Source organism: Falco rusticolus, chromosome 5 (genome assembly GCF_015220075.1).
Source record: "Falco rusticolus isolate bFalRus1 chromosome 5, bFalRus1.pri, whole genome shotgun sequence".
In the NCBI taxonomy this organism is placed as follows: Eukaryota; Metazoa; Chordata; class Aves; order Falconiformes; family Falconidae; genus Falco; species Falco rusticolus.
Window position 1 is genome coordinate 8,973,087 of NC_051191.1, and position 24,801 is coordinate 8,997,887.

The 24,801-nt window shown below is 37.6% G+C and overlaps 1 protein-coding gene across 5 annotated transcripts in view; it reads left to right on the forward strand.

Annotated features, from left to right (window-relative positions):
• The window catches only part of WASL (WASP like actin nucleation promoting factor), a 58,123-nt gene that overhangs the window by 26,356 nt on the left and 6,966 nt on the right, over positions 1-24,801 (forward strand). For 4 of the 5 annotated variants that reach the window (XM_037388693.1, XM_037388691.1, XM_037388694.1 and 1 more), the window contains exons 2-10: positions 2,890-3,024; positions 4,269-4,355; positions 4,899-4,995; positions 9,806-9,829; positions 14,803-14,971; positions 18,311-18,353; positions 18,763-18,916; positions 22,132-22,652; positions 23,821-23,929. In XM_037388693.1, coding sequence (XP_037244590.1) covers positions 2,890-3,024; positions 4,269-4,355; positions 4,899-4,995; positions 9,806-9,829; positions 14,803-14,971; positions 18,311-18,353; positions 18,763-18,916; positions 22,132-22,652; positions 23,821-23,929 — 1,339 coding nt within the window. Of the gene's footprint in view, positions 1-2,889; positions 3,025-4,268; positions 4,356-4,898; positions 4,996-9,805; positions 9,830-11,946; positions 12,642-14,802; positions 14,972-18,310; positions 18,354-18,762; positions 18,917-22,131; positions 22,653-23,820; positions 23,930-24,801 lie in introns of those variants that run through there. The other variant, XM_037388696.1, reaches the window with a different exon arrangement.

Sequence of the window (24,801 nt, forward strand, 5' to 3'; positions counted from 1 at the left end):
AAAATAAACCACCACCCCACCTTGTATTTTTTCCTTTATTGTCCTTTTAATTAAAAAAATGATAGTGGTGTAACAGTGGAATTTGTAATTATATTTTCTAACTTGTGAAAGCCGCATCACAATCTGTCAACACTAGGAATTTGCACAATGCTAATGAATAAGTTAAAATGTAGTTGAATAAGCTTGGTGTGCCTCAAAACAACACCTACTTTATAGATCAGTGAAATTGCTCTCTAACTTGTAGATTAAGCTCTACTCGTAGATTATCCAAGTGTACATTAAGTCTGTTATGGTTATGCAGAATGAGGACACACTTCTTGTGCAGTATTCTTCTCTCTACTCATGGGGGTGGTACTGGTTCAAGGGTTTTTTTTTTTTATGTGCAGTCATCGAGTTATGACAGTTACTGGTTTACCCAGATAATCCAGTTGGTACTTCTGCTGCTAGATATGATAGGAAGCAATGCATAGGGAGCCCTTTCTTGACACAGATCACTGTCTTCTATACCTTGAATTTAAGTTGAATAATTTCTTTCAAGACCCCATTTCTGTGGGTAGTCTTGTTGGGGGAGGTTAGTGGAGCTGGACTTGTTCTGGAGAGTTGAGAAGGCTTGAACAAAATCTGGCCAGTTGTGCCCAAAATTAAATCTTTGCCTGTTGCAGCATAAGGGGAGAAATGGTATCTCTTTATACTCAGAACTTAATGTCAGCTAATTGTTTTCTTGCTCTCGTGTGGCTAATTCAAGGGTCCTTTTACTTATTTGACAAGTCCTGTTATGATTAAATTATTCATACTACTCTGTAGGTTACAGGGAGAGAAATTTTACTCTACACTCGAGTAGAGCGTTTGAGGAGGCAACTGCAAAGCTTTCTTTTTATCATTCAGTCGCGCTTTTAACTCTTTTCTGTAGATTACCAGGAAGATTAGTAGTTAGTCTGACAAGTTCTGAAGGGGTGTTTGCAAAGAGAACAGAATTGTATCTTGACTTGTGAAAGATGTATCGCAGTTCTTGGGCAAAGGTTATAAAGCTTTCCCAAGGAATAGCTGCCCGTTTCCCTATATTACTTTCACTCTGTTTTAACAAAATAGAAAGGGGTTTTTGGTAATAAATGAATAAAAATTAAAGAAATAGTAATAAAAAATCCCATGAAACATAGGTTGTTATTTTGGTTATTTTAAACCACTTGTGAAAAGTGTGGCATGGGTAATATTGATACTTAATAGGTAATCTTATAATGCAAAAAGACATGCTTGTGTCCTAGATGCAAAATAGTCAACTGTTTTGGCAAGTAGTCAGTGTTGATGAAGGCAAAGTAATGCTTGTAGAGCAGGGGGGGAAAACCTAGTACGGAGCCCGTGACTCAGACTAGGTGTGACCCCTCCAGAAGGGTCTTGGAACGGTAACACGATCTATGAAAGCATCTGCTTAATGTTCCATAGTGAAAAAGGGAGTAAAAGCCTTTAACTTGGAGGGAAAGAAATAGAGAACAAAACAGAGAAGAATATTTTTGTGACCCCGTGTTTCAAAGGCTAACAAACTGGATTCATACAGCCTAAGCCTCATCCCCAATCAAAGAAAGGTGTAGTAGGGCTAGGTAAGATGCGTGTGAGGGTGACAAGACTAAAGTGTCGAACAAAATGTTTTTTCTTGGTACAAGAATGACTGAAAACTAATACCACTTTCTGAACAGTAGAGAACTTACAGGGCAAAGAAGTGTGACAAATGCTTCTCCGTGCTGCACGTGCTTTTATAGGTAACTATGAAACTGTTAACATAGTCCCCTAGTGTAGGAACAAGGAGGGACAGTCAGCTGAAACTAGCAGGTGGCAAACTTTTAGTAGCTAACTATTCACACAGTCCATAGGTGAACTGTGAAATACAGTCCTGCCCAGTGTTGTGATGGCCAGAAGTTCACAGAGGTCTGAAGAATGATTAGATAAATTCACAAAGGAAAAATCTGATGTGCTGTAAAACAGGTATGCTGGCTCAGTGGAGCTTTGAGCTCCGACCTGCCAGTTGCTGGGGTATACTCCCTTAGCGTAACGGTGTACTCTTGTATTCTTACCCAGGCGTCTGCTGCTGTTGGAGAGTAGGTCTGGAGCCAGATAGCCTCTGGTCTGTCCCATTACAGAGCCTTTAAACTTGATGTCCTTGTGACTTGGCTGCTAAATAAATATTCTTCAGAGGCTTAAATTTTCATTCCCTCGTAGGACTGTAAGGTAGGACACATATAAACTAGAAAATATGCTGAGGAACATTCCCAGTGACTGAAGCAATCTGGTGTGGAATAATCTCTATCTCTTCCTAAAATCTCTCAATTTGAAAACGGGATGATTTCAAGTTGCCAACTGGGAATGAGCCTAGCTCATGTGAATTTTCAAACCATGCCCAAGAATTTTAAGAGTTTGCTACTTGGCATACGCTGAAGTCATGCCAGAGACCATTTGAACAATTAAGCAATCCAGACAGTTGTGTTCCAGTATCCAGGAGTGTTTCCAGGCACTGTGTAATTTACAGTTCTAGCCCGAGTATTGCATTTCTATCCGGTTTGAAGTACTGAACAGAAAGAAATGTAGTTGCATGGTAGGACTTCTCTGTGTGACTGCCATAGTTACTGGTCTGCCTTTTACAGGCAAAGTCTCTTTGCTGATTTGCGAGCAAGAACAAAAAGTTCATTTGGGTTCTTAAGCTAAATATTGCGCAGAAATTAAAATCTAAGGCATAGAAGTGATTTGGTGTCATTTGAACTTTACTGTGTTACAACCTGGCAGATCATCAAAGTTGCTGCCTGGAACAAGGAACAAAATTAAGAGGTGCTTTGATAAAAGATCAAATCTAGAATTTGTGGGTTTTACCTTAAAAGTAATAGCTACCTTTTTTCTTTTTAGACGATGTCTTCAGCAGTTGTTCAGATATATGCAGCAGATCGCAATGCCATGTGGTCAAAGAAATGCTGTGGTGTAGCTTGCCTTGTAAAGGACAATCCACAGAGGTCGTATTTTATCAGAATATTTGACATTAAGGTAAGTATCTCTTTTTGGTTTACAGACTCCTTAAGCTTGGTTGTATTCATTCTCTGTTTTGAATTGAATGAGTGTAGGTTGTCATAGCTACAAACTCACAGAAATTCTCAAGTAAATGGTTGCCCGTTTAAGTGGTGCAGTTACAGTGCTTATAGGCAAGTGCAACTTTCTCAGGTATTCTAAATTAAATTATTTCATAGATGTCAGCTTTATGGATGAAATAATTTATCAGCTACAGTTTTCTTACAGCACACAGAAGCTGTCCTCTGCAGATCTGATTAGTCAAACTAATGAAAGTTAGTATAGTGTCACTGATACAGATAGCTATCAAAATTCTATCAAGGTACTGCTTTGGATGGTGTTAACAAAATAGGCGCTGTCTTCTGTAGGAGTGGAAACAATCTTTTTGATTAGTGTGTTGGTGCATGTGAAAACTGCAGGAAAAACAAGTTTTGTTCTCCAAAATATATACATTCATACTGAAGATCTTTGTCTTATATTTAACTCAAGATAGTGGAAGCTAAAAGATTAAACGTCTAAACTGTGGTTTTATATCAGAAATGATATTGAGAAGCATAGGTCCTACTGGGTTTGCTGAGACTCTGGAAAGCTTCCCATTATCTCTGCAGCCAGTAACAGCTCATTATCTGTCAGCATTCAGTGCTTCAGGTCTCTCAGATTTGTTCAGAATTGCCAGCTGGTGCTTGTATTGGACTTTGTGATTTGGTCACTTGACTATTACACTTAGTGAGAAACCTGTTCCTTGGGTGCTGAACTATAATATCTTTGAAATATGTAAAGAAAAAATGGTGAGATTTTTGTTCTCCTTACGTTAACTGTTTTCAGGTCAAGCCTGAGATAATAACAGAAGACTGGAGGTCTCCTTGATTCCTATTACTGTTAATCACTGTATTCCCATCACTGGTCGCCATTACCTCTCCCAGGATCACTGTTGTGATACATTGTATCCATTGTAGATACATTGTAGAATTTGAAGGATGTTTTTTGAAAACATTCAGGAAATTGAACAGAGCATAGGCGACCTGGCAGAATAGTCTTCCACAGCTCTTTCCAAGTTTCCAGTATATTTTGATTTTGATTGAGCTCATTTGTTGAGTGAATAGCAAGGTAGATGCTTAACACCATGCAGCTTCCAACTCTAGATAGGTTCTATTGTGAAAGAAATTAAATTCTGCAATTTGTCTGAGTTCTTAAAAATTGTTTTTTTTCTTTTTTCTTTTCAGGATGGAAAATTATTGTGGGAGCAGGAGCTGTACAATAACTTTGTATATAATAGTCCTAGAGGATATTTTCATACCTTTGCTGGAGATGTGAGTCTCAACATCTTTGAAATACCTGTTTTAAAATGCCTTTTATTTGAACAGTACCTTCTTCAAATATAACCGAGGGGTTTATTTCATTCTGTAAATTATTTATTAAAGTACAATATTACCTGTGTTCCTTGAAGCTTTTAAAGCTTATTTATAAAAGGATTTTTTTTTGTATCTCAACTAGAAAACTTAATCCATAGGACATTTAAAATGCAGTTCTTTTATTTTCAACTCCCTTTAATGAAATTACATTTCAACTTGCAGATTATGTTTATGAAGTACCATATATACTTAAAGCACAAATTTTCCTCTCCCCCCTTTGATTTCAAGCTACAAGATTTTGCTCAAATTTGTTAGCCATGATGTCTAGAAACTTCATTAGTAGACAGACATTCCTAAGATAGAATGTTTCACTGAGACTTGGTTCCAAATTTGCAGTGATGATTTTTCCTGATGATACCTTCAGAAGGTGTAAGAAGACATTTAAGAAAGCCTTTGAAACATTTTCTTAGTCATGGGTGGGGGAATATTAATGTTTTTCAGACATGTCAAGTTGGTCTTAATTTTGCTAATGAAGAAGAAGCTAAACTATTCCGCAAAACAGTAACAGATTTACTTGGACGACGGCAGAGAAAATCTGGTAAATATCAAATTAATCTTAAATTCAGGCTTACTTATATTGTTTTGGGGGGAGGCAGGAAGCTACTTTTATGTTTGAAAGCTACTGGAGGCACTAGTGCTATGTTTATATTTAGAAGTAATTGTGTTATTAAAGCGTGCTGCTTTTCTCTATTGTGCAAAAATAATATTTTTCTGAGAACTTGATGCTCCTTGCTGTAAGCTTCGTTGTAAGATGAGACTCCAAGGTTCTGGTGTTTGAAAATGTAGATCAGGAGGAAGCAGAAATGGTAAGCTGTCAGTGGGAAAACTAGAAATCTTTCGGTAAGCTGTTTTCACATTTGACTAAACTTTCTTTTCACTCTGGGCTGTTTATAACTGATTTGTTTAAATTTAGCCCAAGTGAGTTGTAACAAAGATTTTACCATCTGGTATGTTCAGTAGTTCATGTGAATTAATTTTTGGCGTTGATCCAGCATTTAGTAGAGAAATTATTTTATTCAAAACCAACAGAAGACATAATGTCTATACTATCCTTCGTAGCACAGGACAGTCTGAAGCACAGCATACTTTTGCCGGCTGCAAGATGCCTTGGGAATCATGGTCAGCATTTTAAAGGGAGCTGCAAACCTACACATCTTGTCTTGGTCCTTTTCCAGGGAGCCCATAAACAACTTGCCTGTCTGACAGCCATATGTCCATGAAGGATAAGGTGATATAAAACATAGGCTGGGAACACATGGATGTGCTCAGGCTTGCTGTAAGCTAAGAGTGTGGACTTGTGTTCAGGCTATAGGATGTGGTTTTGCAGTCCAGTCTGGAACTGAATTGCACTAGCAGTGTAGTGTAGACTAATGTAAAGGGAGGAAGCCCTCATTTCAGAGTGCCATCTTTGCAAGTGTTCTTGGGAGCCTACGTGATCTACATGCATTCACTTGGATTTCATTGAGGTATGGTGGTTCAGTTGCAGAGTGCTTGTTCCAGAAACTTAAATAGCTTCTCTAACATTCCCCCTGCTCAGAATTAGAGTAAGTTCATAGGGTTTCATGAGAAGTAGGGTAGTTAAGAAGTGGCATTAACAATGTTTCTCACACTTGTGTAAAAGTAATCTAGCATCAGCTTTCCATAAGACTGCTGGAAGTTTCACTGAAGTTCCTGAAATTCCACTCTTACTATGTGTCTAACACACAGTGCTACGGTGCACAGATATGACCTGGGAGGAAGTGCGTTTGCATTATTTGCCGTAGCAAATTTTGTTTAGTAGTTCAGTCAAACCTCCTGTTCACAGGACAGAGGTTTGCCTCTGCCCTTCCACACAATTTTTTTTTTTTTTACAGGACCACATAAGTTTTTCTTGTTTATTCTTTGAGCTAATATCTCAGTTTGTGTGCAAACTCATGTTGTAGGATGAGCTTACTCCATACATTGTCTTTTAACAAACAGTTCTCCCTCCCCAAACACTTACAACTTGAGGACAACTTTACAATAAAAATTTTTCCAAGTTTTTTTTCTTGTTAAGAGCTGCAAAACTAGAGTTGAAAACTATCATGAGATTCCTTAGTCAAGCCACCAGATGGAGTTCTCTGTATTTGTCATTGACACGACTGTAATTAATTGTGCTTCTAAAATAACAGGCTTTGCATTTGCCCATGTCAAAGCTGATTTGCTGTCAGTATTTATTTATTTATTTATAAATGCTTATATCAAACATACAGTAATTTATACACAGGTTTATATATAACAAATGATATATATACACTACAAAAAAAAGTTTCATATAAATTGTGTGTGTATTTTAATGCACCTTAACTTTCCAAACACAGAGGTAATAGTTGGGTAATTTTGATGCTTTTCTATTTTAATGGGATTTTTACTCCCATTTCATAGCAATGACACCTGACATGCTTTCAACTGAGTACTCCATGTGATCACTTAGCAGCCTGTTCTACTACTCAGAGCTTGCTAAGAGACTTTTCCAGGAGTCTTATGGAAAGCTTATGTTGTTGGAAGGTAGCAAGAACAGCAGTTCTGGCTCATGAAACTATGTCTTGGTGCTGAGACTAGTACACAAAATATTGTCTAACAGCTGCAAGAGGAGCCAAGAGTATTCTGTTCTTCCTCACTTGGTATGAAATGCACTCCAGTATACAGACAACTCCTGAGCAAGTGCATCTGGAGTTCCAGAGAGATGAAAGTTGGCTCCAAACAGAGAATGTAGAAGAGCTTGCAAATGTTCAAACATCTAATAGAGAATTGAATGAGGGAGAAAGGCAGAGAAAGAATTATTGATATGTTTTCTTAATCTTATTAATATCAGGCTGGTATTCATCTAGCTACATTCTGCTGCTTTGTGTGTGTATAAGTCAGTTAGATTCTTAACCTTAGGCTAGGAAGAAATTATTATAATTAGTTGATATCTCTGGTAGATTTACTTAAATAATTTCTCCATTTACTGCTTAAACTGATCCCAAATAGTTTGCCTGGTAAGCAGGGTCAACACAGTGTTTCTTTTCTCAGTGCTCATCAGTGTAGTGCATTCTCACTTTGGGTATTCTTGCACATAGGTACCGTTAGTTGAGCCGTAAAAGCACAGCAGAGACTCGTAGAACAGACACTTGTTCTTAACTGCCTTTCTGAAGTAGAAGGCAGCTTGTCCAATTTTTATGGACTCTTTGTAGCTCATGGGTGAGAGCTCTGTTAGCACTCTCTGACGCTGCCTTTTTTTTTTTTTCATACAGTTCAAGCTGGATACTTAATATGGAGAGCTTGCACTTTTTTTTTTTTTTTTTTTGATTTGTGTCTTTGGTCACAGCTTTTAGATTTGCTGCCTGGGAGACAAGTGCATCTCTGCAGTGCTCAGATTGCATTGGATTCAAGCCTCAGCAGAGAGCATTCTTGTTTCCAGGAATACTTACACAATCAAGCTGTGGCTTTGGGACTTAGGCAGCTGGTGAAGTTGATCTGTCTTAGATCATTAGGCATCTCCATCTTCAAAAAAGGAGAAATCCACCGCCCTCCAGTCAGGTCATCTGCACTTCAGAACAGGACTTCATATTTTCTAGTCAGCAGTGGAAACCACAGAAAAACAGATCTGGTTATCTTTGGACCACAAATTAATCTTATATACCCAGCAAAAATTACAGGAAGTGTTTGCTTTGCTTTCCACTATCTTTTCTCTTGAACTCTTTCTTCTGAATAAAACTGTAATGGATTCCCATGATTTGGCACAAGGCTACTTAACACTTCCTATGAGTACCTCCTGCTTTTGCCGGCTTCCCATCCTGTGCCAAATGACTTGCAATCGGTTCTGCATTCTCCTTTGCTGTCTCCAAGTTGTTGAATAAAACTCTAATAATGTTCCAGAAGTTGAGTTTGGATTTGTTTTTTGGTTTTGTTTGGTTGTTTTTTTGGCAGCACAACATCAGTGGTTTCTTAAACTGAATATTCTTAGGAAGAGAAAGCAGTATTTGGCCAAAAAGTCTTTTTTTTTTTTTTTTCTTCCCCCCCCCCCCCCCGACCTGATACCTTTTGCTGAGGCACCCTTGCAGAGGTTCTCTACCTCTGTGCCTAAACCTACCCTGCCGTGAGCAAAGAGGCAACTGTCTGTCTTTAGAAGAAGCACTTGATTCTCTAGGGGTTTTGGTCACCTTCCTCTGAAGGTTTGATGACCTTGACAGGTTCTTTATTCCTGCCTGAAGATCAGCTGACTGATACGGGGCCGACTTGCCTTGCACACTTAGGAATGTTGACCTTTTAAAATATTGCTAGGACAAAGTCAACACTAGTCGTGGAGGCACCTTCTTCCTTCCCCTTATGTTTTTGTATCTGGAAAAATATAGTAAGATAGTGTTTTTTTCTGGGACTTGCTGAAAAGTGAAATCTCTTTTTACAAGTTTTTATTACAAAGCTCTTAGGAGTCACTGTTAGGGTTTCAGATACTCCAGACTTGAAAGGGAGGGATGGACAGCCTTATAGAGCTGTGCCGTGATGTTTGGTGTGATGACAAACTGCTTGCCCATATGGGTACTGCTAAATCCAAAATTCCTAAGAGTGTGTGTGTAGGTAGGCAAATAGTGTAACTGTACTGGGGGTTTTGAAGGATGGTTGCAGGATAGGTAAATGTTATTTGTGGTGGTTAAGAATTAATAGTGAGGGAGGTCTCCTTTAAAGGAGAATTTACTATTCTAGGCTGAGAATACTGAGGTGTGAAATGTTTACAGCTATTTAAATCATCAAGCCACATTCTTCATCATCTGTGAAACAGTTTGGTGTTCTGAATAGTATCAGATTAGTACTAAGGAGATTCCAGTTCTGTTCGATATTGTTCAGTTACCTGTTGGATAAGGTAGGTCAAGTGTCTGTCCCCTCTGTGTCCTATTTTCTTTGCATAAACCAAAAAATAATTCTAATACGTTTTAGGTTCTGTGAGAGAACAATACTGTATAAGAAGTGCTAATTATATTTCAAGTAAAAATGAAGGAGCAGTCTCATTCAGTGGAAATCGGCATAATGCTTCAAAAATACTGCTTTGGTACATTGTACCAAAACAGCTGCTTTTTGAATATTTGATCTTACATTGGGGTCAAAATGGCTGAAACCAACTCAGTAGCTATTTCCTTATGCTCCTACTAGGTTTGCTCACTTGATACCAGTGCTAAGACTGGGGGTTTATCGTTCTGTAATACTTTTCTCAAATGCACGACAAATAGGCTTTAAGGATATTAATAGATTCTTGAGTTCAAGGTTATTGAAAGCTTTACTAGAAACTAAAATTTAGAATTAATTTTTCCTGTGATACCTATGAATAAATAGAGCTTTTTCTTTTTCAACAGAAAAAAGACGAGACCCGCCAAATGGTAAGTTTTTTGCATGAATCACTGCATTTTATTTTTACCTACTGCTGTCATTTACTGTTTATGTATAACTGTGTTTTGGACTTGTTCAAGATAGTCACGTGGTGGCAAAAGCAGTAAACTTACTCTGGAGCTTAGTGTATTTGTTTTATGTCTGTTCTTTGGTATTTGCTTAGTTGTAGCTTGAAAGATTTGTGGCTTAGCTGGCATTTGTAAAGAATGTTTTTGGAGGAGAATGTTTTGTTGCAAATAGGACAGAAACCCTTCAGCTTAAACTGAGAAGAAAACTTTGTACCTTGCGTTTATTTGTTGCTTGGTCTTCAGATTATGTGTGTATGGATGGGATCACTATACAGAACCGTGCTGAAAATAAAAGTTAGCCCATTTGTATAAAGGCAGGCATAATGATGACAGATTTCATAAAACACTCAAAATGTTAATTTCAGTGTATCTGGCTGTGTAACATAGCCTTTTGTTCATATGTCATGTTTGTCAATATCAAACTTTTTTTTGCATGAAGGATTATTTGAATCTGCCTCTCAGGAATACTGGCATGAAGAGACAGGTTTCGAAGGAGAGTTTATTAAATTGATGGAAGGAGTCACAAATATGTATCAGTTCAATAAAAATTGGTTTTTTACCTTCTATTCTAAGATCAAATGGAAAATGCACATCAGTGAATATCAAGTTTGGAATCCTTGTCGTTCTGAATTCACAGTGATAGTAAAAAGTGATTTTTCCTGGATACTTGTGTGGGTGATCCAGATCAAAGTTCATATCGATGTATCTGTTAGTTTGCTGCTTGAGCAAGGGAATAGTCAACTGATTGTCTGAGGTCCCCTTATGGCCTGAGGGTGGTAGTTTTAAATACTAACCAAGACATCCAAGCCTCTTGGTAAGCCACCAAAATAGGTAACCCTTAAGTAATCCTGAATTATGAGAGCTACTGGTATCTTTTATATCCAAATGAAGTCTCCCATACGTGGAATACTTCTCAAAAACTTACTCTTGTCTTTTTCATAAACATTAAGTTTTGAGGAAGTTCAGGCACTCATCAGTTTAAACCAGACATCTTTAGTATTGATTCGTTCAACTGGGACTGGGTTGTTTAGTTTTAAAACAGTCATAGTAATGCCATCCCTGATCACCTTACCGGCTTTTCTGAGCTTTCAGAAGGTTCTGACTGTTCTGCCTCCTGCGTGATATTTGCTTCTGCTCACTTAAACAGCACATCCTTGATAGCAATGTCTGCAGAGCTGGTGGGAATTAAAACGGTAGTGGTGACTGGGTAGTGCCACCTACCACAAAAAATTTAGCCTTTGTCTTTACTGTTAGTGTTAACAACAGTTACACAAATAATTTGTCTAGTTTGCCATCTGTGATTGGAATAAGATTTAAGAAAAGTAAGCCTGTAAAAACTTTTGTGCTTAAAATAGTCTCCGTAATTCATCCTGTAAGACCTCAGGCAACACTTTTTTGAGGAATACTCACCTACTAAACTTGCAGTCACTGGTCCTATGCCTTTATCCTGAATAGTCTGTGGAAGACATAGGTTTATTCCCAATATTTCAGGTTCATAATCATTAGTCAAAGCTCTGAGCATCTCTGCTCTTCAGTAAACTGTTTCCCTGAGACATCCACATACTCTTTCACAAGGTGTCCGTTTTCCTTTTTTGGTTCTGTCAAATTCTCTAATGCCTGGCTGCTCTGCTGGCAAAGAGTTAAGTGTGGTCGTGGCCTCTGTAGTCACAGGTGAGACATGGTTGATACAGGTTATAGCCTCAGGTGGTTATACTTTATACAGTCTCTGCGTTTCAGTATTTGGAATTCAGACTAGAGCACATAAATACTATCAGCATGTAACTGGGAAAAAAATACAAACTGTTGTAGGATCAGCTAGTTCTTGTTTTACTCTCTATATGCAGTGAAATTGTATTTGGGGTAAAAAGAAAAAGGCACACCTGCTTTTTTGTACCGGGTATCAATGTATAATTACCTTTATAACTGAAAAACAAGAACAATCACATTTCTGGACTCGCATGATCCATGCTTGAAATACTGCAGGGAATTTTATTTTAGTGGGGCTTGTTTGTCTGGATTTTCTGCATACATTGACACTGCATGGAAAAAGCACTCTGTCTTTTCATGTGACGTTTTCAATGGTACGGATTTAAGATTATTTTTTTTTTTTTGTAGAATTGCAGGATTAAAATCAAATTGGCATTAACAGTTATGTAAAATGTATTAGTCTGTAATTTCCTGGGATTTATGTTCTACTCATTTGTAATAGCTAGGTCTCTTTATGCAATAAAAAAGAGTTATCGTGGTTGAACTGACTGCTTAGCAAAGTTCTGGGTGAAACAAGGATTTGTCAGAGAATTAGGCTGTGAGGGAATCTTTAAGAACCATGTGGCAGAATTTTGTTTCAGCTGTTAACTGTAACATTGCATTAATTGTGGGGCTGTCTGTTGCCTGGGACAGATGCCTAGAGAGGTTCTAAATGAAATACAGATAATTTTGTAGAATTAACATTTCAAAATGTTCTGTACTACGTTTTCTGGAGCCCCTTCTGAAGATGTCACAGATATTGATAACAGTGGATGCTTAAGGCCACTGTACTGTCAGGTACTTCCTAAGGATGAGCTCTATATGCCTCTCTCATCTTCATTTATTGAGCTGTCTACACCTGATGGGGAAGGTGCTTGTTTTATGATGGGAAAAATTTTACTGGATATAAATATGGCAGTTCTAGAAGAATACAATTCTATCCATGGTTCTTTCATCCCTCGTGGACTTCAAAGGTCTAAACCTGATGGTAAGAAAAATTTTCATCTTTAAGAGTTTACTGTGATCTCTTACATGAATATTATTATTACCAAAGAATCAGGTTATCGTTTCTTAACTTGAGCTAGCTGAATAAAATGTCAATTTGCAAATGGCTGCTGCTTTACATGGTTAAACCCATGTATGGTTAGTTCAAGATTTTACATGCAAAAAGGTGCCGTTTCAAAGACTTAAAAATTGTGAGAAGGCTATCACAAACTTCCTAGCATTGCAAAGGTGTGTGTTTCTTTGTGAATGTCAGGACAGCTCTTGAAACTACAAATATCAATATAATAGGTGAAAATAGAGACAACAGAGGAAATATATAGGTGATTAAAGTGAACATGAACTCCTACAGTTTATGTTTTATGTCTAATGAAATTAAGATTGATTTTCAATTCATACTGAAGATTTTACTTAACTCCACTGGTTAAGTTTTGGGTTGATAATATGTGGTGATTAATGATCAGCAATGAATTTATTGCCAAATCTAAGTGGAACTTTACCAATGCAAATTGTTTCACATAGTCATGTGTGGTCGACTTGTGCTTTGATATTCTCAAAGCACAGTTGTGTAGACAATAACACTTCTAGATCAAAGCATTTCTGCTTAGCAGAAAACACTTCAGAACTTCTTCCTGCAGTTTCAGTGCAGTTTCAGATCTTGTCTTTCAAGACTTCTACAGAAACGTAGGAGTTGTCATATATTTTAGATGAGTTTTGTCTAGTCCTCTGTCATGTTTCTGTTCTTGTTTCTTGTTCTGGCTAGTACTAGGTGCTTCGCGTGACACATTAAACTGTAAATGTCAGCTATGTTACCCATTGTGTTGTCTGCTGCTTCTTTCCGAGTTGGACTTTGGCAGAAACCTAAGGCTTGTTGGTCCTTTCAGAATGCTTAGAGAACTTTAAATTAGCCATAAAAAATGCAGTTATGGGAAAAAAGTGTCAAAATAAGGTTCAGATTTTTCAGTCTAATTAGAATTTTTTATCATCCACCCAGTTAAGATTGGATGTGTCTTATTTTAATTGATTTGCTAACCATTGGGTAGTAACTCACAGGCAAGTAGAGGATGTTTTCAAATTATTTCTGGCCAAACTGGTCTTAAATCGACTGTTTTATTTCATTCTTCCAAAACTGAAATTACTTACCGTTTTTGCAGGTTTCTTTGAAAATATGCATGTGTGTGTACATACATACAGAGATATAGATATATATGAAAAATGCATAAACTGCCTCTTAGTTTTTACATACTACTATCACTTGGTTATGTCAAGAGTTGTCTTCTGTCAAAGCTGAAAAACCTGAGTGGAAAACATGCCAAGTATGTTTATTTGCTAGTATTACACAAGTAACATAATAATTAAATGCTAAAATTGGCAGGAGTATTTTAAATAACTGTAGTAATAATTCAGAGTTGTATAATGAAGAATGAGGTTTGAGAATATAATACATAATTTGAGTGTTTAATATGTATTTCTGGTGCCATTTTTACAGTCACTACTCTTCAAGCTCTGTTTCTTATCTGAAACTACAATTATTTTGCAAACCTGTCAAAGAGTTAAGACGTAAGAAATCTTGAATGGTTCCGTAGGTACTGTGCTCTTTTTGAAGACAAGTGTATCCAGAGCGGCCTTTTGAAAATCTTGTGGTGTTCAGGTTCTGTGTGTGATGGCAGAAAGCATTCCCACGTGGGGGGCTTGTTAAGCAAAGGTTCCCTCTCCTTTGAGTTTACTGTGCTGCCAAGGTCACGGTGCGCTGGGTGTTACTGTTTGTCGCAGTCACTTCTTTGACCTTGTCTGGGATTGTACCTAAGCTGTATCTTTATGTGTCTTATTCCATGTGGTCTTTACACAGGAAAATCTTTAGTTTAAAATCACTTTCTTTGCCAAATTTGCAAAAAAAAAAAAAAAAAAATTAAAAAAATTCTAGTTTAGAAAAGTTTTCAGACATTTCTTTGCTCTAGCAAGGTGGGTTTTTTTCTTCAGCAAATACTTCAGTCTGACATATACAGAACCCAGCCAGATGCATGTGGCGTGTAGAGCTATGGTTACAGTACAAGTATTATACCGCTGGGGAAAAAAAAAATGGTTTGTAGGTTAAATATGACTTTGTTGAAACATAGTAGTAAAAATCCTGTACTTTACCTTCACAGGCCCAAATCTACCAATGGCAACTGTTGATATCAAAAACCCAGAAATTACAACTAACAGGTTTTATACTCCACAAGTTAACAATATTTCATATACCAAAGAAAAGAAGAAAGGAAAAACTAAAAAGAGAAGATTGACAAAGGCAGATATTGGAACACCATCTAATTTCCAGTAAGGACTTTTTTTGAGTTTGGGTTTTGGTGGGTGGGTGTGGTATTTTGCTGTCAATTACACTTGCAGATGTTCAAGACTTGAATGTGTGAATGTTGCTTGTAACCTGAACTGCAGTGAATGCAAGCTGGAATGCTGTGGGGTTTAAAATCACGGTGGTTTATGCACCGGTGAGGAGTTTACTGCAACTGTAAACAAAAAATAACTTCCTATCCTAAAACAGCTTAGAAAACCATTTAGCTGCACAGAGATAACCTTATTGAAGTAGTCAGCCCAGTGCAGACTCATATTCAGCTGCAGTGGTCAACTCATTGTTATTCTTACAGCTGTGCCTGCTTAGCTGTGCTTTGTCATGCAAAATACACGTGCGGGTCCAGACTTGGCATAAAAGCAGAAATGACATAACCATATTTTAATCTCTGGCTGCCTGTTCACAAACTTATTCCAGTATGTGGGTTAGTACCTGTATTTTGTCATGGAAGTACAGCATGCATGTATACACTTCTTTGGAATGGGTTGGGTTTTTTCTAAAATTGTTTCTTGAGTATCTTTAATCCTTTGGAATAGTTATAATGTATCATCGTAAGCTTCAGTTTCATGAAACTTTGTTTTGGTCACTTTACTGAATGAATTTGTTTTCCTGAACTATACTTTAATATTTTAATCTTCTGTGTTTTAAAATAAGCCTACGTTTTGTTAAAGCAACAGGAATTTATACAGCTTGAGTTAGTTACAGGAAAGATCAGTTTCCGTGAAGCAGTAGAAAACCAGTGTGAGGTTTACATACCAAGTGAATGTCTTGTTCTTTTGAACCATTATTTTACATCACATCCACTGACATGCTTTGCTGGAATAAAACTCCCTAAAAGTATTGGCATTACCAGTTAAAATAATGTTACTGCAGTGTTTTGAGAGAGTGCTCTGTAGAATGGGATAGTGGACAGAAAGGAGAGAAGGTGAAAATGGTTCCCTAACCAGACTGTGTTTAGACAATTCAGACATCAGCCATGTTCTTCCTGATCTGAGTATCAGTGAAGTGCTGCATCTGTTAGTGTCACTGAAACCAAAAAATCAGAAAAGAAGGAAGAGTAAAACAGAGAAAATTGTAGCTGGTCACTGTTGTAGCTCTACTGATACGGAGTAAAGTATATGTGGGTAAAATCGCAAATAATGTTTTGCATTAGTGTGTCTTGCTTCTGATCAGAATTTGTGGAAGGGGTTGTGCAATAGCATAGATGGAAAACAACTTCAAGACTTTGTTTATGATGTCTATCAGATTCTGACCTGGAAAAGATAAGAATAAGATGATAAAATATTTAATGAAATTAAAAAAAAAAAAAAGATGTTCTCGTATCATTAAATGTAACACAAAATTGTTAAGTGGTGAACCTTTACAAAAGAAGATTGGAAGCGTTTTGTTCGGCATAAGGTCTAGTTAAGTTTCCTGTAGAGTGCAGTTATGTGTCATCTTACTGTGTAAGATATGTTAATTACTGGTTTTGTATGAGCATATGGGAACTGGTGTTTGGTATTTTTAGGCATATATGCTAGTAGTATAACTTGTGTATAACTTGAGCTGTGATACTGGTGAAGACCAACACTGTCACTGGTTTTATACCTGATCAGTTGCAATCAGTAGGTAAAATTTTTAAATGCCTCTGTTAGGCAGATGTGGACTTCTAGTGTTCTGAGCAAAAATTTTGAATTCTGCTTCACAGTAATATAACTTACTGCTGTATACTTTCTTTTAAGTAACCTAAGAGTTAATTTTTTAAATGCCTCTGTTAGATGTGGACTTCTATTTTCTGAGAAAAAAAAAGTTCTACTTCACAGTAATATAATGTACTGCTGTATACATTCTTTTAAGTAACATAAGAGTTGCTTACTTGGTAAGTATGCATTTGCATTGGAAAGACCTCTGAAAATAGATGTGTTGCAGTCAATGTGTAGACATAGCTTATTTTACTCTGAGGGATGAAAAATAAATGAGAAATAAGGCTAACACTACTCCGTATAAACTTTAATATCAATGAATTGCACTAAGCTCTGAATGCTTAGTATACTCACGACCTCTTAAAAGAGCATCCTGAGTTGCACATATAAGCAGCAATAGGTGGGTGAGATTGTATTGGCTGTCAGACTGTCAATTTACATATGCCTGTTAATACACTAAATCAGATATGAGACTTTTAGGAAATGCATGTCTAATTTATATGAAGCAAGCTGTAGCTTAACATCCAGAATTCTGTAATCGATAAATCATCCCATATTTTGGTAGTGAAAGGTATTTAAATACTTAGGCAAAACAGGGGGCTTTCCTTTTTTGCCTTTTTGGTGGCATCACATTTTTACCACATCTTTTTTTTTTTTTACCACATTTTTAAATTTTAAACCACATCTTTTACTTTTCTTCTTGCTCCTCAAACTAAGTTGTTAATACCAAGACCAAAACTGATCATTGAGCTGCTGTATTCTCATTAAGAAAAGGTGTGCTGTTGATACTAACAGAATCGGGCAAGAATACAAGGCCTGTTGTGCTAGGCACTGTATAAGGGCAGCAAAACAGTCCTTGTAATTTCACAGGCTTTGCCTGAACAGTGTCGGGTACTAACAGCTCACCTGGTATTTTTAAAACTCTGAGTTGGACTTCCTGAAGACCGTGTTAAATCTCTAGAACTGGCCATTGGAAAAAAAGAAGCTGAAAACATGAAATGCTGGTGACATTATAGTTCTGCTTCTATAGCCAACAGTAGTTGCATGAAGTAGCTTGGAGGGGCATGAACTCTTCCACTTTTTTAGCTGATTACAGCATCGCATCAAATAATACTTTAGTAGCTACTAGAAGCCTAGGAAGATAGCAACTGAAAACAGACCTGACTTCTCTTTGAAGGAGCTGAATAGGAGAAGGGTGATGAGAGAACAAATAGTGATGGCAGGGATGAGGAGGAGGTTTTCCAGCTGCGTGACACTGAAGACCTTGGCAGTAGCTTGAAGTACAGTTACTATATAAAGGCTAAACTCCTCCCTTGATCGCTGTGCTGTTCTTCCATCACCATCCACGTGTGCCACAGGGTGGCATGGAGCCGTCATGTTGTGCCACGGTCCATAAACTAAGGGGGGAAATGACTTCTCCACGTGGCCTTTTTGACACAAGACAAAAAGTAGGAGTAAAGGAAGCTTAACTAGTCTGAAGTGGGGCACTGAGGAGTCAGAATTCCTTAGCGTCTTAATGAGACTGGAGGTAGGAGCTGGCAGTAATCTCCAGTTATCTTGATGTCCCGTTATTTTAGTTAAGAGGTCCTTTCTATACTGATTAAATGGACTTTTCTGCTTTTTTAGACACATTGGACATGTTGGTTGGGATCCAAACACAGGTTTCGATGTAAGTAATTTAATAAGTTATTCAAGACACTGAATGTTTAAAAGCTTTAGAGGTTTTTAAATGTAAGTTGTGAAGATTGGCATTAAATAAAAAGTTAACTGTATACCAAAAGTTATAAATTGTGATTTTATAATACGGTGCAAACAGAGATGTTGGAGTGGAATGGAATAGGAGGCATCTGGGACTGAGAGGGAAAGATGCAAAACTTAAGTTTTTGTGCAAGGTACTTACCTCTCCTAGAACAGTCCTTTTTGACTGAAAAGTCAACCTAGACACATGTACTTGGCTTTGCTATTCCTTTTAACTTATATGGTCTGTGGTTTTTTTCCAATACAAGTGGTATGTTTGATTTTATTTTTTTTAAATCTAGTAAAAAATGCTACTTAAAACGAATGTATCTGACTTGCAGGTGAACAACTTAGACCCAGAACTGAAAAACCTGTTTGATATGTGTGGAATTTCAGAGGCTCAACTAAAAGACAAAGAAACTTCAAAGGTCATATATGATTTCATTGAAAAAACAGGAGGTGTGGAAGCTGTTAAAAATGAACTGCGCAGACAAGGTGGGATTCCTTTTTATTTCCGCACAAAAATTAGCAGGGCCATTTTTACCTTAAGGATTAGAGTAGAAGGTGTTGATGATGAGCAGTTTTCTCTCATCTCTGGTCTTCATGTCACTGCAGTTGCACTGGATTTCATAATGTTTCTGTACACCATACGCTATGTAAAAACGTTCATGCATGACTCATGAGAATACTTATTCCCTAAAGAATAAGGATCTTGTCTGTGTCAGTTAACTAACTTCCAGTAACAGTCTGACTGCAAAGCTATGCAGTATGTTTGATATAGATTTTTTCAGAGACTGTATGTCGCATATTTACTTATGATCTCAGTCTTATAAATAAATAAAAATCCTAGAAGCCGTATTGCTGTTGTCAGTTGTAGTAGTAGGACGTGACTGATGTATTTATGGTCCCCGTGCACCCCGGCAGCCCTGTGTAATGAGCCTTGCAACAGCTAGGGTCCTGCAAATTTTATATGAATTTTTAAGGGGTTGGTTTGTTTTTTTTTCTAATTTAAAGTAAAAAGTGCTGGTTTTGAGCAGGCTGCTGCTGCAAGGAAGTTCTTAAATAAACCATTTTCTGTCTAACCTTTAAATGTGATCTCAGATGATGTGTTATCTAGCTGAACATAGCAAGTCGGTCTGAAAATTACACTGCCAATGTCCAGCTTTCAAAAATCTGTGTAAAACACTTCTCAAGAGGGGTAGCGTATAAATGGCATTGACATTATTGCAGGTTGAAGCTAGTGAATAAACTGTTCAATAAACTGAAGAGATACAGATTCAGGGAACAATGACTTGTCACATTTATTCCTTAGGTCCCCCACGGTGGAATGGTATGTATTTGAGCTGCCATCTAAGCATATGCTTCAAAGTATTCGTGTTGCTGTGTGATTTCTTTCCTAGATGAGAAATGCCATCTTTAGTTCACATCTTTGACAGCAATACTACAAGTTATAGTCAAACTTCTTAGTTAAATTCCAATCAAAAATTCAGTTGTGATTTTTTTTTTCTCAGTAAGAAATCTGTCAGTTTCTTTATAATCTTAACTCTGTTTAAATGTTTCCAGAGTTGTTGATTCCAGACTGCTGACCATAAAACTAGATTGAGAAGATTTAAAACACTTTAAAAACGCCTATTTTTCTATTAGAAATGTGATAACTTCATGTTATGGCCACTTGCATGTATGCAATTGAAAGAAAAGCTGCCTCATTTAACATGCATGATAATAATCTACCTCTGTGCTTTTTGATAGAGGTAGATAAAATACTCCAGTACTTCAGTGGGTTTATCCACAATTCTGTTATCTGATGTGTAGGCTTGACTGCTGTTTGAAGTGTTCTTTCTCAACCAAAACATGTTTTTCTGTGTTTATTGCAAGAATTTCTGTGCTGACATATTCACCCTGCTAGGACGCTGACTAGAGAGTTGCAGACATATTATTCTGCTCAGATAGAAGTTACTTTCCTGCTTTTTCTGCCCTTTTCCTTATTTTGGTGCTGTTGGTTGGGGTTTTTTTATTGCCAGTACCATTAATAGAAGATTTTACAAACGTTTTTTGTTAATGGCAATGTTCATATTAATGTTCATACTAATGTGCATTTATAAAAAACCTAAATTATTTTCTTGCTTTGCTTGTACCGTCTGTTTGGAGGGGGAAGGGAGAAAGGATGAGGTAGCGGTGGTCCCTCCATGCTCTTCCTTGCTCACTTCAGTTTAGTGCAGACAAGCCTTATAAAAACTCCCAAACTCTATTTCCACAGATTGGATATGACATACCTCTCTAGATATTACGAAAATAAACCACTTCCCCTGCAGAGCTGTGTTCAAAATCTACAGACACTACAGACTCTGGAGCATGACCATGTTGGGTATCTTTTCAGTAATACAGAAAAACTAACTGTAGTGCTCTCAGAGTAAGTTATATTTGAAAATATTAGCCTCCGATGGCCGAGAAGGAAACTACAGTTCTGTCGGCCAAAAAGTGGTAGGATTTTTTTAAAAATCAAGAATGTTGGCAGTATGTCTCTTGGAAAATATATAAAGTTTGAGAGGAGATTCTCCCCATACTGTTATTTTGGAGGTATGGAAAAAAACAGAGCAGTTCGTGGAACTTAAGAACATAACATGTAATTTTAGGAGGGGTATGTTTCTCTAAGATAAGCAGGGAAGGAGGCACCAAGGCACTCGTGTCTCCTACTTCCTCCAAATCCCTTTTTTTTTTTTTTTTTTTTTTAGGGATGTCCCTCCCTATACCAGTGCAGGTAGCCTGCTTTCTCAGCATGTAAGAGGAAGGAGATAATAGAAGAGCTAAAGAAATACCTTCTTGAGTGTAATACCCTTTTTGTTATCAAAGCACATGAAATAAAATGTGAATTTTCTTAGTTGTATGACAGCACCTGGATTATTAAGTACCTGTGTGCAACAACCACTCGCCCTAAAGTACCATAAGCCATTAGATGCTTCATGGAAGAGGAAATTAAATGGTGCTATTTAAAATGCCATTAGCAGAGCAAGTACATTTCAAGGCTACTTAATATAGAAGTGATCCTGTGCACTGAGGTAGCCCTGCCGTTGTTTCCTTTCTACAGTTGCTGCCATAAAGATGTTGTTGGGACTGATTTTCAGTGAAAGGGACTGAGTCAATTTACACTGTGTCGTAATGCATTAGTAGTTTTTTCTTCATTGCTAGATGTTACTTCAAAAAATAGTCTCTGTAATTCCTTAATAAAATAATGGATAGATTATAAAGTGGAAATGTTATATTTCACTCTAAGTGTATTTAATAAAACTTCTTTCTCTTGCTTTGTGTCCTAGAATTTTAGAGGATTCTTTTAATATTTTTTTCTTCTGCATTTTGTCGTGAGAAATTGAAACACTGGCTTAAGATACACTTGGATTATGAAGAAAATTACTGCCATAGGACCAAACCAAGATCAATGACCAAGCTTGTTTTGCAACTTCAATTAGTCTTTTTTATGCATTGCAGTTGCTTCCCACAGTGTTGATTATTTTACAAAATACACAACAGACATAGGGGCTATATTCAGCTTGGTTTGCAATTCATATAAGCATAATCCAGAATTGGTGAAATTTGCACTGGCACAGAGATCCTTGCAAAAGGGAAAGCAAAACATTTTTCTTTCTCTGCTAATGTCTGCAAGAGTTACGGGTATTGAGTAGCCTATAATTGTAGATTGTTTTGTTTCATTTCAGCTCCACCGCCACCACCACCGTGCAGAGGAGGACCCCCTCCACCTCCACCACCCCCTCCCCATAGCTCAGGCCCTCCTCCTCCCCCTGCTAGGGGCCGAGGGGCACCACCTCCACCTCCTTCTAGAGCTCCCACAGCAGCACCTCCACCCCCACCCCCATCTAGACCTGGTGCATCAGTGCCCCCACCTCCTCCAAACAGGATGTATCCTCCTCCACCACCAGTGCATTCATCATCTGCACCTTCCGGCCCTCCTCCTCCGCCACCACCACCGGCAAGTGGGTCGTCTGTTCCTCCACCCCCTCCTCCTCCTCCACCCCCTCCTGGTCCTCCTCCACCACCAGGCCTTCCTTCAGAGGTTGATCACCAGCTTCCAGTTCCTGTAGGAAACAAAGCAGCACTCTTGGATCAAATCAGAGAAGGAGCTCAGTTAAAGAAGGTCGAACAGAACAGTCGACCGGTATCCTGCTCAGGAAGAGATGCACTGTTAGACCAGATACGACAGGGTATACAGCTGAAATCCGTGAGTAAAAAGCTCTTTCTCATCTAGGGCCTCTAGGGACTTGCAAATGGCTGCATCATGGCAGCGTGAACAGTAAATTGTGGCTCTATTTTGGGCTGGTTCATAACTTCTGGAGATTTTGAAGTGATGTGTTAAACAGTAGTACTGAGAAAAAGCTTAGAACATATACTTGCTGTAGATGAGTATTGGTGCATAAAGTCATCCTTGTTTCAAACGAATTTCTCACTTACCAGTAGAACTTAAAGAATAAATCCTACTGTGGCAATACCACAGTATCATGGCTCTAAAAAACTTTTGCAAGAACTATGAAAAATTGCTGGTCTCTTGAATACTTCAGTAAAATCATCTAAACAGCTGCAGGGGATGAGTTCAGCAGTAATGGTAGTGGAAGGCAAACACTTGTCACAGTTTGCTGAAACCAGGACAATACTAAATTTCTTCTGGCCCCCCATCTTAAAATGGGCCTGTGCTCTGCAAATGTTGAGGCTTGTAAGAAGGTTGCTGTGGCTGTGTCTGAAAAAGTGCAGCCTGTGAGTGGTGCCTCTGCTGTTCCTGCTGCAGTTCAGACTATTATATTTTTCTTGATGTCACTGAATATCTTAAATTTTGCCTGAATTTTGCCTGTAGGTACCTTTTTTCTTTTTCTTTCTTTTTTTTTTTTTTTTCTTCTTGCTCTCCTGCACTTGAGGCAGTGTAAAAAGCGTAAGGGCATGTTAATATTTATTTGCCATTACAGGTATGCAGTATCAAAGTCTACTACTTTCAGAAGGGATTATCAGCCCAAAGCAGAGCTGGTTAACAAATGCAAACAAGAAAAAGTATTTTGTGGTATATAACAAGGATAAAATAAATAATGATTATTCAGCCACACAAGTCATGCCTGTACAACCGTATTAAGAAGCTTTCAATCTAGCTGAGCACCCACTTCATGTCATAGCTGAAATATTTAATCATGAGTATGAAGTAACTACAGTTGTGTTATATGGCAAAAGAGAAAAGCTGGACTTTTTTCATAAATAAAAACTTAGCTTGAGTTAAAGAAACAAACTACAGATTCACAGTTCCTTCTGGCTGAAAATAAACTTGTTAATCTTATAAGGAAGCTTGTGTTGAAATGCACAGGTTCCATTTTGCTAATTGCATCTTTCACATGTATCCTTATTCCAAGGTATCTGATGGTCAAGAGAGTGCACCACCTACACCTGCGCCCACCTCAGGAATTGTGGGTGCATTAATGGAAGTTATGCAGAAAAGGAGCAAAGCCATTCATTCTTCAGGTGAGTCTGAAATTTTTCTGACCTCATGATGTCAGGTTTTCATAAAACGTATGTTTTTTCCAAACAGGAAAAAAGCATGGGTTACAGCTTATAGTCCAATATAGAATGTTCTAGATAGACTTCTAGTGATGGGTTGAATGGTTACAATAGTTACTTCGTGCTACTTTGAATTACTGGTGTAGTTTGCAGTAATACAGAATTAAAAATTATGAATCAAGGTTAATAGCCTTAGAAAGTTTTGTGGCTTTTTGGTGCTTTGTTTTTTTGGTTTTGTTTTTAAAGTGACTTCTCAGACTATCTAGTGGATAAAAATGAAATAAGTTGTCAAAATATTGTGGAAGGAAGGTTTTTAATGCTTTCTGTTTCTAGAAGCCAAAGATTCAGCCTCTTAAAACTGGCTTCCAGTGTGCTTTGGATGCCACCTGCTGGATGATAATCAGATAACTAGTGTTACTTGACTAGTCCCATACTAGTACTGAATCAACTTTTTGCACTTCAGTGCTTGGAAGAAATAAGACTGCAAGAAGATTTGCATTTCTCAAATACCAGCATTGTAATAACTGCAGTTCAGTAACTGCAGTGCAGCTCTTTGGTTACACCCCTTCTGTTAAGGCTTTGTTTCAGAGCTTGCCTTGACACCAACGCTGCACTTGCAGTCTGCAGACCATTTGACTAAGTGCAATATAGTTTGTTGATTTGCTGCCTGGTGTAGTAATCTCCGGTTTTGGTACTTTACATAAACTAAATAGCAGAAGGGTGCTAAATACAACATTTTCCTAGGGAAGAAAATGTGCTTTCCTAACAAATAAGTAGTTTAATTTTAACAGGCTACAGTTTTTAAATTATGATACATGCAAAAAGTGGAATGAGTA